Genomic DNA, 13,987 nt, shown 5'->3' on the forward strand with positions numbered 1-13,987 from the left:
GATTTCTTTGAAGATTCTTTACCTGGGCGAGTATAAAAGCTCGTTTTAAGAATTCATTTTGGTAAAGCATAACGACTCCCACCCTCAGAGGAATGTACCTCTCCCTGTTATTTGTAACCAAGGCAAAGATTGTTTCTTTCATATTCAATGTGATGTTTAATCTGAGAATAAGCCTATGTAAACGTGACAGATGTGCATAATTACATGTGGTGTGTGTATATTTGCTTAATTATAGATATTGATGAGTGCTACTTTGAGAGGACATGTGACCACACTTGTCTGAATTCCCCGGGAAGCTTTCAGTGTGTGTGCAGCAAGGGCTACACTCTCTATGGGCTGACACGCTGTGGAGGTATAACTTGTCTAGATTGCATGTTTATGTCAATTTTCTTTGAAGCAATTACAATTAGAGATAATAATAAGTGGTGGACACAATACAGCATTTTCTAAATCAGTAAATGAAAGAGTTTAAAAATGGCAAACCACAATAAAAGACTAAAAGGCTCTAAGTGATATTTGTCTACCATACCTCAGATATTTACTACCTGGCAAAAGGCGTGTTGACCATCAGCTTGTTGGACTTGCAGTTCCAAAACCACTCACTCACTTTCTTAACCTCTTATCCAATTAGGGTCGCGGGTGTGTGTGTGTGTGTGTGTGTGGAGGGGGGGGGTTGCTGGAACCTATCCCAGCTTTTCAATGGGTGCAAGGCACACAGTAACACCCTGGACGGGGCGCCAGTTCATCGCAGGGCAGACACACACACACACATTTACCTACAGGGCAATTCAGTGTCTTCAATTGTTTTTTGGACTGTGGGAGGAAACCGGAGCTCCCGGACGAAACCCACACAGACACGGGGAGAACATACAAACTCCACACAGAAAGGACCCGGACCACCCCGCCTGGAGATCGAACCCAGGACCTTCTTGCTGTGAGGCGACAGTGCTACCCACCAAGCCTCCGTGCCAGTTCCAAAACCATAAAACACCAAAACATAATAATAAGAAGCAGTGTCCACATACTTTCAGGCAAGCAATATGGGTCTGTATAAAAACCAAGTGAGCTGTCTTGCTGCCTACTGCCTACCTAGGCAACTACATAAGTAGAGAGGATTCTAATAAGACATTGAACTTAGAAGAAGAAGAAGGTATACTTTATTTGTCACATATACATATACAGTTGTACAGTACAATGAAATTCTTTCTTCGCATATCCCAGCTTGTTTGGAAGCTGGGGTCAGAGCGCAGGGTCAGCCATCGTACGGCGCCCCTGGAGCAGACAGGGTTAAGGGCCTTGCTCAAGGACCCAACAGTGGCTGCATATCAGAGCCTGGATTTGAACCGCCAATCTTCCGGTTGATAGCCCAAAGCTCTACCCACTAGGCTACCACTGTCCCGTTATAAGACTGTTATAAGACAGTATATACTGTTATAAGACAGATCATATAGACGCACTAACAGGCCACACAAGCTCACAGAATTAGACCAGCGCGTTGTGAAACAGCACTCACTATTGGGTTCCATCCTGCATTAACAGCAATGACAGCACATTGAATTGCATATTTAAAGCTTAATGGTTAGAGCTTTCATTGCTTAGCAGTAAAACACATTTATAATTCTACAGTGCACAATCCAAGCATGAGTTGTGTAAACCACCCCATTGTTAAACTTTGGGGAAGTAGAAATACATTAAGTGAGGGTATTACTTCCACCCTCCATCTGGCAATCTTATGGACTTTTGTGGGTTAAGTAGGTGCCATAATAACAGCACACTCAGATACCATATTGCCTCCTAAAAGTTTTGTGGCAGGGGTATATTGGTCTGAGCTGTTTTAAGTGGTTTAGACTGTGCCACATAGTTTCCTTTAGATGAAAGCAAAATTTAAATGCTACAACTAACATTGATATTCTAGAGAAAACTGAGCTTCCAGATTTGTGACAACACAAAGCCTGTTTCCTGTTTTAGCCTGACAATGTTTCTTTGCACAAATCAATGCCTGAAAATGGTTCAATTGGGAGTGAAAGAAATGTACTACTCTGCACAAAGAACCTGACCAAAACCCTACCCAACATAGTAGTGTTGTCCACAGCTAAATCCAAATTATACCTAGATGTAAAGATCTAAGTGGTAGTTTGCTTTTGGTGATGCTGGAGGTGGGTGGTGTGGGATATAGTAAGTATGATGTTTGTTTACTCAAATAATGGAGGTTAATGTGAGCAATATAGGAGACAGACTGTAGAATTGTGACACATTTATGCTGTAGTATTGAGTCACAGTTAATACTCTGTGCCCAAATATAACATGAATGATGACTGTGAGCCCATGTTTATATTTAAGTTTCTTTTTAATTTCAATTTTTAGTTTTTTGTATTTTTCTACACTTTCAGATTTTAAAACATTTCTATTTTTTGTATCTTGTAACATACATCAACTTGATGAAACCTGGACACATCATCAGTGATGTTACCTGGGGTCCCGGAGTGTTTCAGGTCTTTCGTAATCCACAGCCACCTTGAGGCAACTTCTGCTGCCTCAGTGACCTCCTTAATGGCCCTTCGCTTACTGGGCCCTGTGATGCCCAAGATAAATATACTGTATACGTTTGTCTACTTTGTCTATTTTGTAGCTAATATGGACAAGCAGTCACTTAAGCATTTCACTACCTGTACTGTGTGTGACTATGTATGCGACAAATAAACCTTGATTTGATTCGAGTCATGTTCCAAAAAACTAGTAAAAGCTTTTTTAGAGAGTGTATACTTATATAGAAAGAAAGGGGAGGACCAGCTTTATACTAATAACAGTTGTATTAAATGTACCTTAGTGTTTCAAATGTAAGACCATATGTTTAGTGTAAGATAAAAATACATTTGTGTAAATTGTAATTGTATCTTTGATTTTTGACTCTTTGCAACATTAGATATTAGACAGATAATAAAGAAAATGGCATGTGTCATAGTGTATAGCATACATTTTGCAATAAGGGTGGTTGAGAAACAGTACATATAGTATATGCTATGTCACCTAATTTTATAGGATTTCAGCCATTCTTTTAAAATATTTGATTAATTTGGAACATTTTGATTTTCTTCTCTGTGTTCTTAGACATTAATGAATGCAGTGTGAACAATGGAGGCTGTGGGCACATCTGTGAAAATACTGTTGGTGGTTTCCAGTGTCATTGCCATCCTGGTTACAAATTACATTGGAACAAAAAAGACTGCATTGGTAAGTTTTTATTAACTTCGGTTGTTATGCTTGTCTGATCAGTTTGTGTCTTCATTTTTTGGGACTAAAGCAGGAGATACTTGGACTTCATTATTTGTGCATTACTTTCTTGCCTGCCTTTTGCCTCTGGCTGCACAGTTTCAAGCAACTAACACAAATGCAACTACATCTTTATTTTTTCTCATTTGTATTTCTTCTTTTACATTCCTTGTATTTTCCAATTGATTTCTTTTATCTGTGAGCTTGTGTTGATTTTGTACGTTCAGAAGCAGATGGTTCTTCAACACAGGCAGTCCCAGCCAAACCAACACTAAATTGTAGCAAACATGGGGGGGCTGAGCACTGCTTTCTGACCTGCCAGTCCCAAGTTAACATCAGCAATGGTAAGTACTTAAGTCCTTCTGCCCTTTAATACATTAATCTTTTGGGTCTTGTTTATGTACTCACACTTGAGGCTTGTTGTTTTTGTCTGTCTCCTGCATCTCCCTCTGGTATGTAACATATGTAGGGGCCGAAGATTCTTACACAGTGACCTGTGGCTTGCCCCTGTCAGGACAGTGGGATGACAGTGGGCCTCACTGCCAAGGCAAGTTCTTGCATGCACTACCTTTATTTTTACTCTGCATGATTGTGTACGTAGAAAAGACACAATTTATTAAGGACATAATGACACAGTTCTAATCTAAATGGTACAAATAAGATTCAAGTTGATTATTTTTCAATATATATGAATTAAAAATTTGATAATAGCAACGTCACAGTGTTCCTGTGATTACTTTGTTACTATAATCGTTTGGGAAATGAAGACACACTTTATTGTTGTTGTGAAAGTGGAATATTTTTCCCATTCCTGCTTGACATAATGTCAGCTGCTCAATAGTTTAGGGTCTCTGTTATGGTGTATTGTGCTTCATAATGTGCAACACATTTCCAATTTGAGACAGGTCTAAACAGCAGGCAGGTCTGTCTGTCTGTTTAACTTTGCATTACTATGGTTATGGCTTAAGAAAGTAACAGCCATTATTTCCGAAAACAATTTAAAGGTGGACTTGGCAGATCACATCACACATTTTCACTTTACTTTAGGTTATCTTATTTGAGCCTGGGTCTAAAGATGTGTGGATGTCTGGCTGATGCAGATACTACTAGTCCAGTACTTCTGCTTTGAGTTGTTTTAATTGAGTTGTTTTAACTTGACACTTAGTGTAATATTTGCACTGACTATGGTTTTTCAAAGCATTCCCAAGCTTACATAGTTAGTTTTATTTCAGAAGCATGTCAGTTTTTAATGCAGTGCCATTTGAGGGATTAGAGGTCATTAATATATTTATTATGTGTTGCCAGCTGTGCCCCTCACACACTGAGATTTTTTAGAACTCTTTAAATTTTTAATTGAGGGGCTGTAAATGATTTAATCCTTAATTCCCTGTAATAGTGCTTGTTACTAAGGTGTTGGACTATTCACCTATGCAGTTTTTCCTAAAATGGTGAACCTTGACCTATATTCCTTGCAATACTGTAGTACACTTCACAACGACGATTGGCTCTCCTTTGTCCACCATAAATTATAAAAGAATATAGAAATATATCATTTATTTTTGCTTTTTTTTAGCTGTTCTGTTGCATGTCATTGGGCAAACTATTTTAATAGAGGCACTTACTGCCCTATTTATACACATGAGCCTACAAAGTGCAGTTGTAGCCTAGTAGTTAAGGTACTGGACTAGTAATCAAACGGTCGCTGGTTCAAGCCCACCACTGCCAGGTTGCCACTGTTGGGCCCTTGACCTTAACCTTGATTGCGTAGACAATATATACTGTCCCAGTTCTGCAAGTCACTTTGGATAAGCAACATTTTTTGCATTTAAATATAAATACAAATGCCTGGTTTATCCAAGGTTTGAGCTCTTTGCAGGTCACTAGGCTTCCTCCACACCAATCTTTTTAAACACTGTTTTCATTGTGCACAGTTAACAAAGTTAGCAAAGTTAACAACATTTATTTCATACAGAGGATTTCATACACATGTTGTGGTGTGTTTGAATTAATGTAACAAAAAAATTAGACAGGGTGTCCAAATACTTTTGGCCAAGTAATGTAAATGAATACTAGTTGTAGTTTTTTATTCAGGCAGAAGTTGTCTGTCATTATGATATGTTTGGACCATGTTTTTAAAGTAATGCCACAAATCTTTCTTGTTTTCAGCATTAGAATCGTCATGCACTCAGAGGATCAAAACCATAGCCACTTTTAAATCTGGCCAGGGGAAGTGCGGACTGAAACGGAGTCAGGAAAAACTCACTGAGAGCTTAAACATGGCTCTGTCAGGTAAAATTCAGTTCCCTTTTTTTACTAAAAAAACTAAACAAATCCACAGCCACTGCTTTGATGTACGGACATAAATCTGCCATTTCCTGCAAGAACGTTGTTCAAACAATTCCTGTTTACATTACCTCAACCATGGTTCATATGAGGAAGTTAACAAAATAAACCTGGCTTCATGACTGGTGAAATATCAATGAAGATGGATCAATGTTGGGGCTAGGTAAAACCTGAGAAAGGGTCATGTTGGAGTTTAAAATTACATGTTTTTGCACTACTGGTAGTTCCAGGGCATTAGGCAGAGCTAAGTGGTGTGTATTTCAACATCATTTCAGCCAAGCCATCAGTCACTTGGACTTGCGATTGTTTTACAATTCAGTGGCTTAAAGAGTCAACTTTCTCCAATGTTCCAATTGAATGTGACCCTAAAAAGGCATTACATTGTATTTCCTTTGGTAAACTATTTATATCCAGAATTAAGAGACATATAGAAAGATGTAGTTAATAGTTTGATAGCTGTTTTGATGCAACAGGTACTGGGTACTTCAGCGCTTCAGTTAAGAACACTGCATTCAGATACCTTAGTGCAAACTTTGAGTATGGTAGGGAAGGAATTATTCTATGAATTAAAAAAATACAAGACTTTTCCTGTTTTAGCTTTGCAATGCATTTTGCAAAATGCAGGGGTTTTAGTTTAAGAGTAAAGTACATGACCTTATTTTAATAAATTAGATACATTAATTGCTGTATTTTTCTTTCCTTAGACAAGGATGCTTTGCCTACAGAAAATGTGCAGTTCAGCTTTGTAAGGCTGCACTGCACCTCCTCAGGCTACCGACCGAGAAGCCGTCATGGGCGTAAGGCAGTGGAGGACGAGGGCTCCTCTATTACAGCCCTGTTTGAGCTGGATGTAAACCCAGAGGAGGTAACAGGTTGGTTTCGCTGCAGCCCTTGCGTCTGCTTTTAACTGCATCAGACTTCTTGCTTTAATCTATCTGCTTGCGCTGTTAGTTCCTTACCAACACTTTTACACTTGCTACTAAAACAAATCACTAAGAGAAAGTATCTCCTGTTTTGAGATGGCTAAAGCAATTTGTTTGGTAATGTAACATGTGGGTGGTGAAATGTGTGCATGTTTTAGGTATTTGTGGTGGTTGCAAACTCACTGTGTTAGTGTGTTGGTTATTGTGATTTTATCAAGCTTTTTTCTCAGCAGAGGGCTGTGACCTTGCATGCATGAGGCGGCGCTCAGAAAAGCGATTACGGAAGACCATTCGTACTCTTCGCAAGTCCATCAATAAAGAGCAGTTCCATCTGCACTTTGCTGGCTCAGAGTATGAACTGGCCAAAAAACTGGCACGGCCTGCTGATGGCCCTGAACATTGCAGCCCAGGGCATGTGCTATTCAATAAGAAATGTGGTAAGTGACTTTATCCTTTTTCTTATGTATTGCTTTTCTTTCCTTTTTTATGAGCCACCTAATAATTATCATACTGTTTCATTAAGCTACTGTGATCAGTCTAAACCAAAGAAAGTTAAATAGCTTTTGGTAATGTATCTATTAACAGGGTTGGACGTGCAGTGCAACAATCCCCACACACCTGCAAGAATGGAAATAAAACCCATTTGCAGATAATTAATAATATGAGAATAATATTGGGACTTTATGCCATTAATAAAAAATGGGGACAATGCAAAAAAGAGGTGGCCAAATAATTAGAACCAAAGTAACAAAATAATGACACAGTAACATTCATAACCCAGGATGGAGAAAGTGGATCACGACTGGATGTTGTGATATAACAGGCAACTCGTAACAGCTTTTGAAACCAGAACAGTCAGAAAACTATCAGAACCTGCTGGCTTGGCTATTATTGAGTGGAACCCCTTATCCCTCCTCTCGCGTGTAACATGGTTTTACATGTGGTTCCCCTCTGTAAACATTTGAGCACTACTGGGGCAAACCACTTTCACAGTGGGTCTCTCTTGGAGTGCCCTAAAATGTTACAAGATCAGGGGCAGTTTCCAGAAACCAAAAAAATGCTGACTTCCCAAGCTACCCGGCATTACAGCTTCACAGAAAATGCAAGTGTGTCAACAACAAGCTGGTGTAGAGGAAAAAGAGAGGCTGTGATGTATAGAAAATCTTTTACCTGGAACGAATTAACATTCATAAGGCACAGGTGATTGTCATTTAGGAGGGATTGACCGATCACACATGCCTCCATGCCTGATTTGCTGGCCAAACTAGGCAGTGCAGAACGACACCACTAACATGGGTGAGCTGCTGAACCCAGTTACAGTATCCGAATGTATCAAATATAGAATATTTCAGTTCTCATAATTATATGCAACAAATGTAAATGTTAGGGAGACTTTAAAGGCCCATGTCTGGTTCACTGCACTTGCTTACATTGCCCTTGTCTAAATTAGTGCTGTGTGTTGTGTTGCTTTATTTGCTTATCATAAATTGCAGTCTCATAGCTTGGCATTACACATACACTATATGGCCAACATTGTTTGGACACTTGACCATGAGCTTGTTGGACATTCTATTTAAAAAAAAAAACATATGGCATTAAAGTAGAGCCACTCCTTTGAGAAGGCTTCTCACAAGATTTGATTGTGGGAATTTGTGCCCATTTAGTCAAAAGAGCATTTATATGTCTGGGCTCTGATGTTGGTCAATAAAGCCTTAACTGATGTTCTAGTTCATTTCAAAGCTGTTTAGTAGGGCTGAGGTCAAGGCTCTGTGCAGGCCACTGAAGTTTCTGTAACCAAGCTTTTCTTTACGTCTTTATAGACCTTGCTTTGTGTCCAGGGGCACATTCATGCTGAAAAAGAAATGACCTTCCCTAAACTGTTGCTGCAAAGTTGGAGGGATATAATTTTCTTTATATAATTAGTTTATTATATCTGTTGGCAATTGGCTAAAACACATAAATAAAAAAAACTAATTGAAGGGGTGTCTTAATACTTCTGTACATATAGTATAGTATTCTTCATTATTATATATTCAGCATTGAGGTCTAGTCTGAGTTATTCAGTGACTGGTCACTTTACAGCAGTGAGCTTTGGGGATTGTTTTTTTTTAATCATGTTAATCATTGTCTGGAATTTTGCATCAGTTAGTTGATGAAAAAGCATCCTCATTATCATTTCCTACTTTTTATAAAATCATATAAATCATTTGTTTGGATTTCACCCCACCTATAATAGTTCAGTGAGTTAGATAAGCTTCTTAACTGTGTTTATTTATTTATTTCATTTTAATGTGTTTTTGCTGAGCTTTCAGCTAGATTATTAGTAGATTACAAGGCTGCATGAACAGGTAATTTGAACACCTACTTTTAATAAATCATATTAAGTTATTTACACTTTCAATGCACCTCTAATTTTTGCCAGTTGGACACATTGTATAGGGGCTGCAGTTGGCTGGAATACACATATGTTTTATGAGTTCCCAGAGAATTAACCACTGAAGGGTTTTGGGCAACCTTGGCTAAGTCGTTCTGTGGATACCTCATTGTTTCTAACACAGATAAAGTACCAAGAGGGGGGAAATTCTTAAAGGCCTGTTTGTAATAAAGCTTTTGAGAACAATGCCTCCTTTTATGATACCATCATAAGGTCTGAGAGGTCCATTAGCTTTTAAAAGACCTAGTGTCAACACAAGGGACACTACAAGTGTTGGGTTTACTTCTTGGTTTGTGTCCATACCTGTCAGTAGACTGTAAACTGCCCTTCTTCACTTAAGTAAATTGTAAATGTTGCAGTATTTGTAAAACTGAGCCCCCTTTTTTTAGTCTAATGCCCATATAAGACTTTTAAAAGTGGTTTTATTTTTTCATGTTTGTCATGTTTTCTTATAATATAAGAATATGAGAAAACACAAAACATAGTTTTTAGATCATTTATTTATCGAGGGGAAAAGGTTATACACCTATATCACAAAATAGTGTGCCCCCAGTGTGTACCACCAACTATGACCAAATGCTTCCGTCGTAGAAGTCTTTTTGACTGTTTTTGGTAAAGCATAAATCATGGTTTTATCATTAATAGTCATCTAGACCCTAGGGCAACAAAACATTATTCTCTAATAAAACAAAACACACAAACCAAACCATAAGTTATACAGACATAAGACTTGGTCAACAGGTAGTAGCCCTGCCACTAATTCGAAGATCCAAAACAGTTAAGTCTTTAGAAAATCAAAACGAGGGTAAATGCTGTACACTGTTCATTGCATGTAGATTATTTAAAACTCTGTAGTTTGCTTGAATCTATCCCTCTTGCTCTTTTTTAGTTGGGGGTTGGGCTAAATGCGTCTGATTTATACAAGTAGTTTTGGCTTGGAAAGTAAAGAGGACTGGCATTACCATTACCCAGCTCGCACTGATCTTTTATACAGTGGATTCCGGTTCAATTTAGAGCACTGCTGACTTTTCAAAAAACCGCATTGCATCACTTTAAAGTTCCCGGCACTCTCACTTCAAAGTATGAGTGTAGTCAGGTCTTTTATGTGGCATGTTTGTGTTTGCCAAAATGATGCCAGTATAAGCAAGTGGTGTGTTGATGTCATGGCACAGGTTCCACACAAGGAAACCAGAGCATCATTAGACAGGCGAGAGGATGACTTAAGAGGACCAGACATACAATTTTCAAGAGCTGCTCAAAGGAAGTCTTAACCCCCAGCTCTAAAAAGAGCTGTATTTTTCCCTCCTGTCGCCACCTCCCCCACTGACTTGCCTTCACTAAATGTAGTTTAGCCTTTTCAGTTTGCCCACTCTATTGTAAACCTCAGAAGGGCTGCTGGAGTGGGAGAGGACAAAAAAATCCCCACATCAGCACAGAACTTGACTGGGGGAGAAAAGGGGTTTATTAGTATTCCTAAAGGCCTACACTTTAATGTGTGCCTGTAATTGTACTCATGTCCACTTCCATATGCTGTAACTGTAAAAAGTGCTGCTACCTAGAAGGCATTGTGCAATTTACATAATTTTTGTGGGGCATATAAATAGCAGTTGTATTAATTTTGGCTATTTGACAATGGGCTTTCTCAAGAAAGTAATGGATGTGGATGAAATATATTCTAGATGGATAAACCTCTCTAACCAAAGGCTTCCACTCTAAACTTAAATAGTTGGAAATAAATGCAGCTGGTTTTGGCACATTTGCACTTTTCACTACTGTGTTTTGCCAGCACATAAATTTGCACCTAGTGATTGTTGGGCTGTTTGTTTTTGTAAGGGAGACATTTTACCCGGGCTGTTTATTCAAGCGGGCAGTGTAAGTGCCAAATTCCTCCTTAGGAAGGGCTGCTCAGTGTGACCCCAGCCAGTGAACTGCTTGAGAAAATTGACTTCAGGAACACCATGGGAATCAATTAGCATCAGCTGTTTGGCGCTTTTCTGAAGGGAGCAGGGAGCGATTGGGCTCTACTCAATAGGGCGATTCACAATCCTGACCTCTTTTATTGGGTTCAGCTCTTTACCACTGTGATACCAATGTGTTTGCCTATGTCATCAAATAGGAAAGAGTCCGGGGGACTTGAATAGAGGTGAAAGGTCCTTTAAACCTCTTTGGGGCCATCAGTTTGAGGACTCAATACAATCACTCGTTTTGCATTTGAAAGGCTTCAAGGTTTTTTTCTCTCTTTCTTTGCTTCTCTCTACCTCTCACTTTTTTCTCCATCTTCCTCTTTTCCTCTTGTTCATTGGCTCTGGAGTTTCTTTAAATAAAAGCTGGAAAAAGACAATGCAATGATGGCTCTTTATGGTTTAGAAAAAAACAAAAGGGATAAAAAAAATAACAGCAGTTAAGAGGTACTTTTTGGAGAAAAATCAAAATCAACCAATTTGTTGAGGTTTGCTATTTTTTTGTTGAGGTTTTGTTGGACTCTTTAGTTAATTTAATATTTTTGGCTAAGCTTATAACAAGCAATTTCATTCCCAAGCTAATATCTGTGTACCTTAACTATAGTAATTACACCACTACATCAATTTTCTACATAATTTTTATCAGGCCAAGTCATCTCTGCAAAAAAAATATTTGCGGTTTTAAGCCAGTGTGTGAGACACAATTTGGTAGCAATTGCCATAAATCATTCTGTGTAATTTAGTTTTTACAAAGCAAACATTAAAAAAGACTTTGTTGCTACCCCTGTAATCAGTCTTTATGGGTTCTTATGAGGTAAGATGGTAAAAACGCCGCCTTGGAGCATGTGCTCTGTCTGCTTTGCTAAAGTGTGGGTGCTTATAAAGGGATTTTGTATGTGTACAAGGCTTTTTGATGTGTGTAGCTATGCAGCTGTTAAGAAGTTCAGCTCGTTTTGTTTATCAGAATTTCAGACATTAGAGAGATTTGTTTTGTACTTTGAGCAGCTTTTGTATGCATCACTCAGTATGTGAGTGGATGTCCAGTGGTTTAAACCACTTTTATTTATTTCTGTCTTTCAGTGAGCTGCAGCGTTGGAACCTACCATGACATTGAGCAGGGGAGGTGTATTCCCTGCCCTGCTGGAACATACCAAGATGAGGAAGGGCAGGTAATATGTGAGGTTTGCCCGGGACTAAAGGGCAGGGTCACCCCAAGAACCACAGGAGCCCGGAGTGTTACTGAATGTGGAGGTAGGACAGATTATCGGACAGTTCCTTAAAATAACGCCCTGAGTGCATTTCTTTTAATTGTAGATTAGTGCACACTAAACAAAGAGCATGTAAAATTAAATCTTACTATCTGAATCAAAATAAATGCAAATTGTATACAGAAGTCAAACATTCACTAAATGACATGAATATCAGTGCAATCTTTGTATTTGAGTGATTTTTACAATTGTGTTCGTTCTGTGACTATGACTGAAACTCGTAATTGTCCAAAAGTGGTGTAGAACGTTTTATAATATTTATTATATTATATTTGATTAATTTTCCTAATAATTCAATGTCCATTATTATGGTTGATTGCAGCTGTGGTATTCTCTCTTTTATTATTTGCAATTAATACACTAAAATACAGGAATTATGTAAAAATAAGTTTTACACACTTTGGTTACATTCATGACAGAACAGGTAGTTACTCGTTACACAATATTCATCAGTTCACAAGTTCAAGGCAAACACAGCCATGGCCAATTAAGTATCTCCAATTAACCTCACTTGCATGTCTTTGGATTGTGGGATGAAACCGAAGTTCCCGGAGGAAACCCACACAGACACTGGGAGAACATGAGAACTCCACACAAAAAGGACCCAGACAACCCCACCTGGGGATTGAGCCCAGGACCTTCTTGCTGTGAGGCGACAGTGCTATCCACTGAGCCACCAGCGTATAGTATATAAAACAATGGTCTCTTTGCCAAGATCATAAAAAATCATAAAAACTCTTTTTGAAAGTAAGCATATCATTATGGTCAGGTGTACTCCAGGAACCACCAAAACTTAGACCTGCAGGTCTCAATGTCAACAGTCCAGCCAACTTTAGATTAAATATTGAATACTGAATAGTTAATATATTAAACATTGACTAAAATTACAAAACAAAAAGATTGTAGTACAAACTGTCCACACAACAGTTTAAAACAAATAGCATTCAGAAAGTCAGGTTTTATATGTTAGGAAAGCACTAGGGAAAAATTTCAAACCTAAAACACACTCAACATACCTCAAAGAGTTCAGTAGACTGTAAAAAGGGGTATAAATATGAAATGTACAGTGGGTAAATGGCTAAATCAACAAATCAATATGAGAAATTGGTTAGAATGGCTGTTTTAATATTAACTCTGAATGGCTTACACATTGGCTTGAATGAAGGCTGTGTTTATGGTTTAACCATATCCAAGATATTATACCAAATGCCATGTGTGATAACATCATTGGCAGTGTGAAACATTATCATGTTATGGAGAACCTTTCACCAAGGGGGGGTGGGGGGGTTAGTCTGAAAAACATGTAGTACACACTACAGAAAGATCCTGGATAAAAAAACCTGCTTACTTTTTCTAGAATTCTTAAACTTGTAAAAAATGTTTAGGTACACTGAGCAAAAGCAACACGCAAGGTGGATGAATTCTTAGTCCTTAAAAGTTTTTTTTTGTAGATACAGGATTAAATTCTTAGACTTGACAAAAAAAAATAATAGATTTAAAAATTAAAATTTGAACAATTGAATTCCAGGCACAGTGTAACAGCGTAATGCACTAGCTCACCACCACAAAATGCTCAAGCTCAGCTGTGCTATCAACCTAATAGGCTGAATAATCACAAATAGTCGTGTCTGAGGAGGGAGAGTTGACTGGGTTTCTCCTTATTCCCGAGAGTAGTGGATGATTCATAGAGCGCATAGCCTGACTCTCCTTAAGAAATACAGCGCTTTTAAGCAGTCTGAAGCTGTCAGAAATTGTATGCATGTCTGAGGGGGTGTGTACTAGTCTGTG

The 13,987-nt window shown here is 38.4% G+C and overlaps 1 protein-coding gene across 2 annotated transcripts in view; it reads left to right on the forward strand.

Annotated features, from left to right (window-relative positions):
* The window catches only part of scube2 (signal peptide, CUB domain, EGF-like 2), a 42,846-nt gene that overhangs the window by 17,876 nt on the left and 10,983 nt on the right, over positions 1 to 13,987 (forward strand). Inside the window, exons 10-17 of one of the 2 annotated variants that reach the window (XM_063012653.1) lie at positions 236 to 352; positions 3,109 to 3,231; positions 3,498 to 3,614; positions 3,740 to 3,821; positions 5,462 to 5,559; positions 6,318 to 6,485; positions 6,767 to 6,973; positions 12,012 to 12,182. In XM_063012653.1, the coding sequence (XP_062868723.1) occupies positions 236 to 352; positions 3,109 to 3,231; positions 3,498 to 3,614; positions 3,740 to 3,821; positions 5,462 to 5,559; positions 6,318 to 6,485; positions 6,767 to 6,973; positions 12,012 to 12,182 (1,083 nt within the window). Of the gene's footprint in view, positions 1 to 235; positions 353 to 3,108; positions 3,232 to 3,497; positions 3,615 to 3,739; positions 3,822 to 5,436; positions 5,560 to 6,317; positions 6,486 to 6,766; positions 6,974 to 12,011; positions 12,183 to 13,987 lie in introns of both variants that reach the window. The other variant, XM_063012652.1, reaches the window with a different exon arrangement.

Source organism: Trichomycterus rosablanca, chromosome 17 (genome assembly GCF_030014385.1).
Source record: "Trichomycterus rosablanca isolate fTriRos1 chromosome 17, fTriRos1.hap1, whole genome shotgun sequence".
Taxonomy (NCBI): domain Eukaryota; kingdom Metazoa; phylum Chordata; class Actinopteri; order Siluriformes; family Trichomycteridae; genus Trichomycterus; species Trichomycterus rosablanca.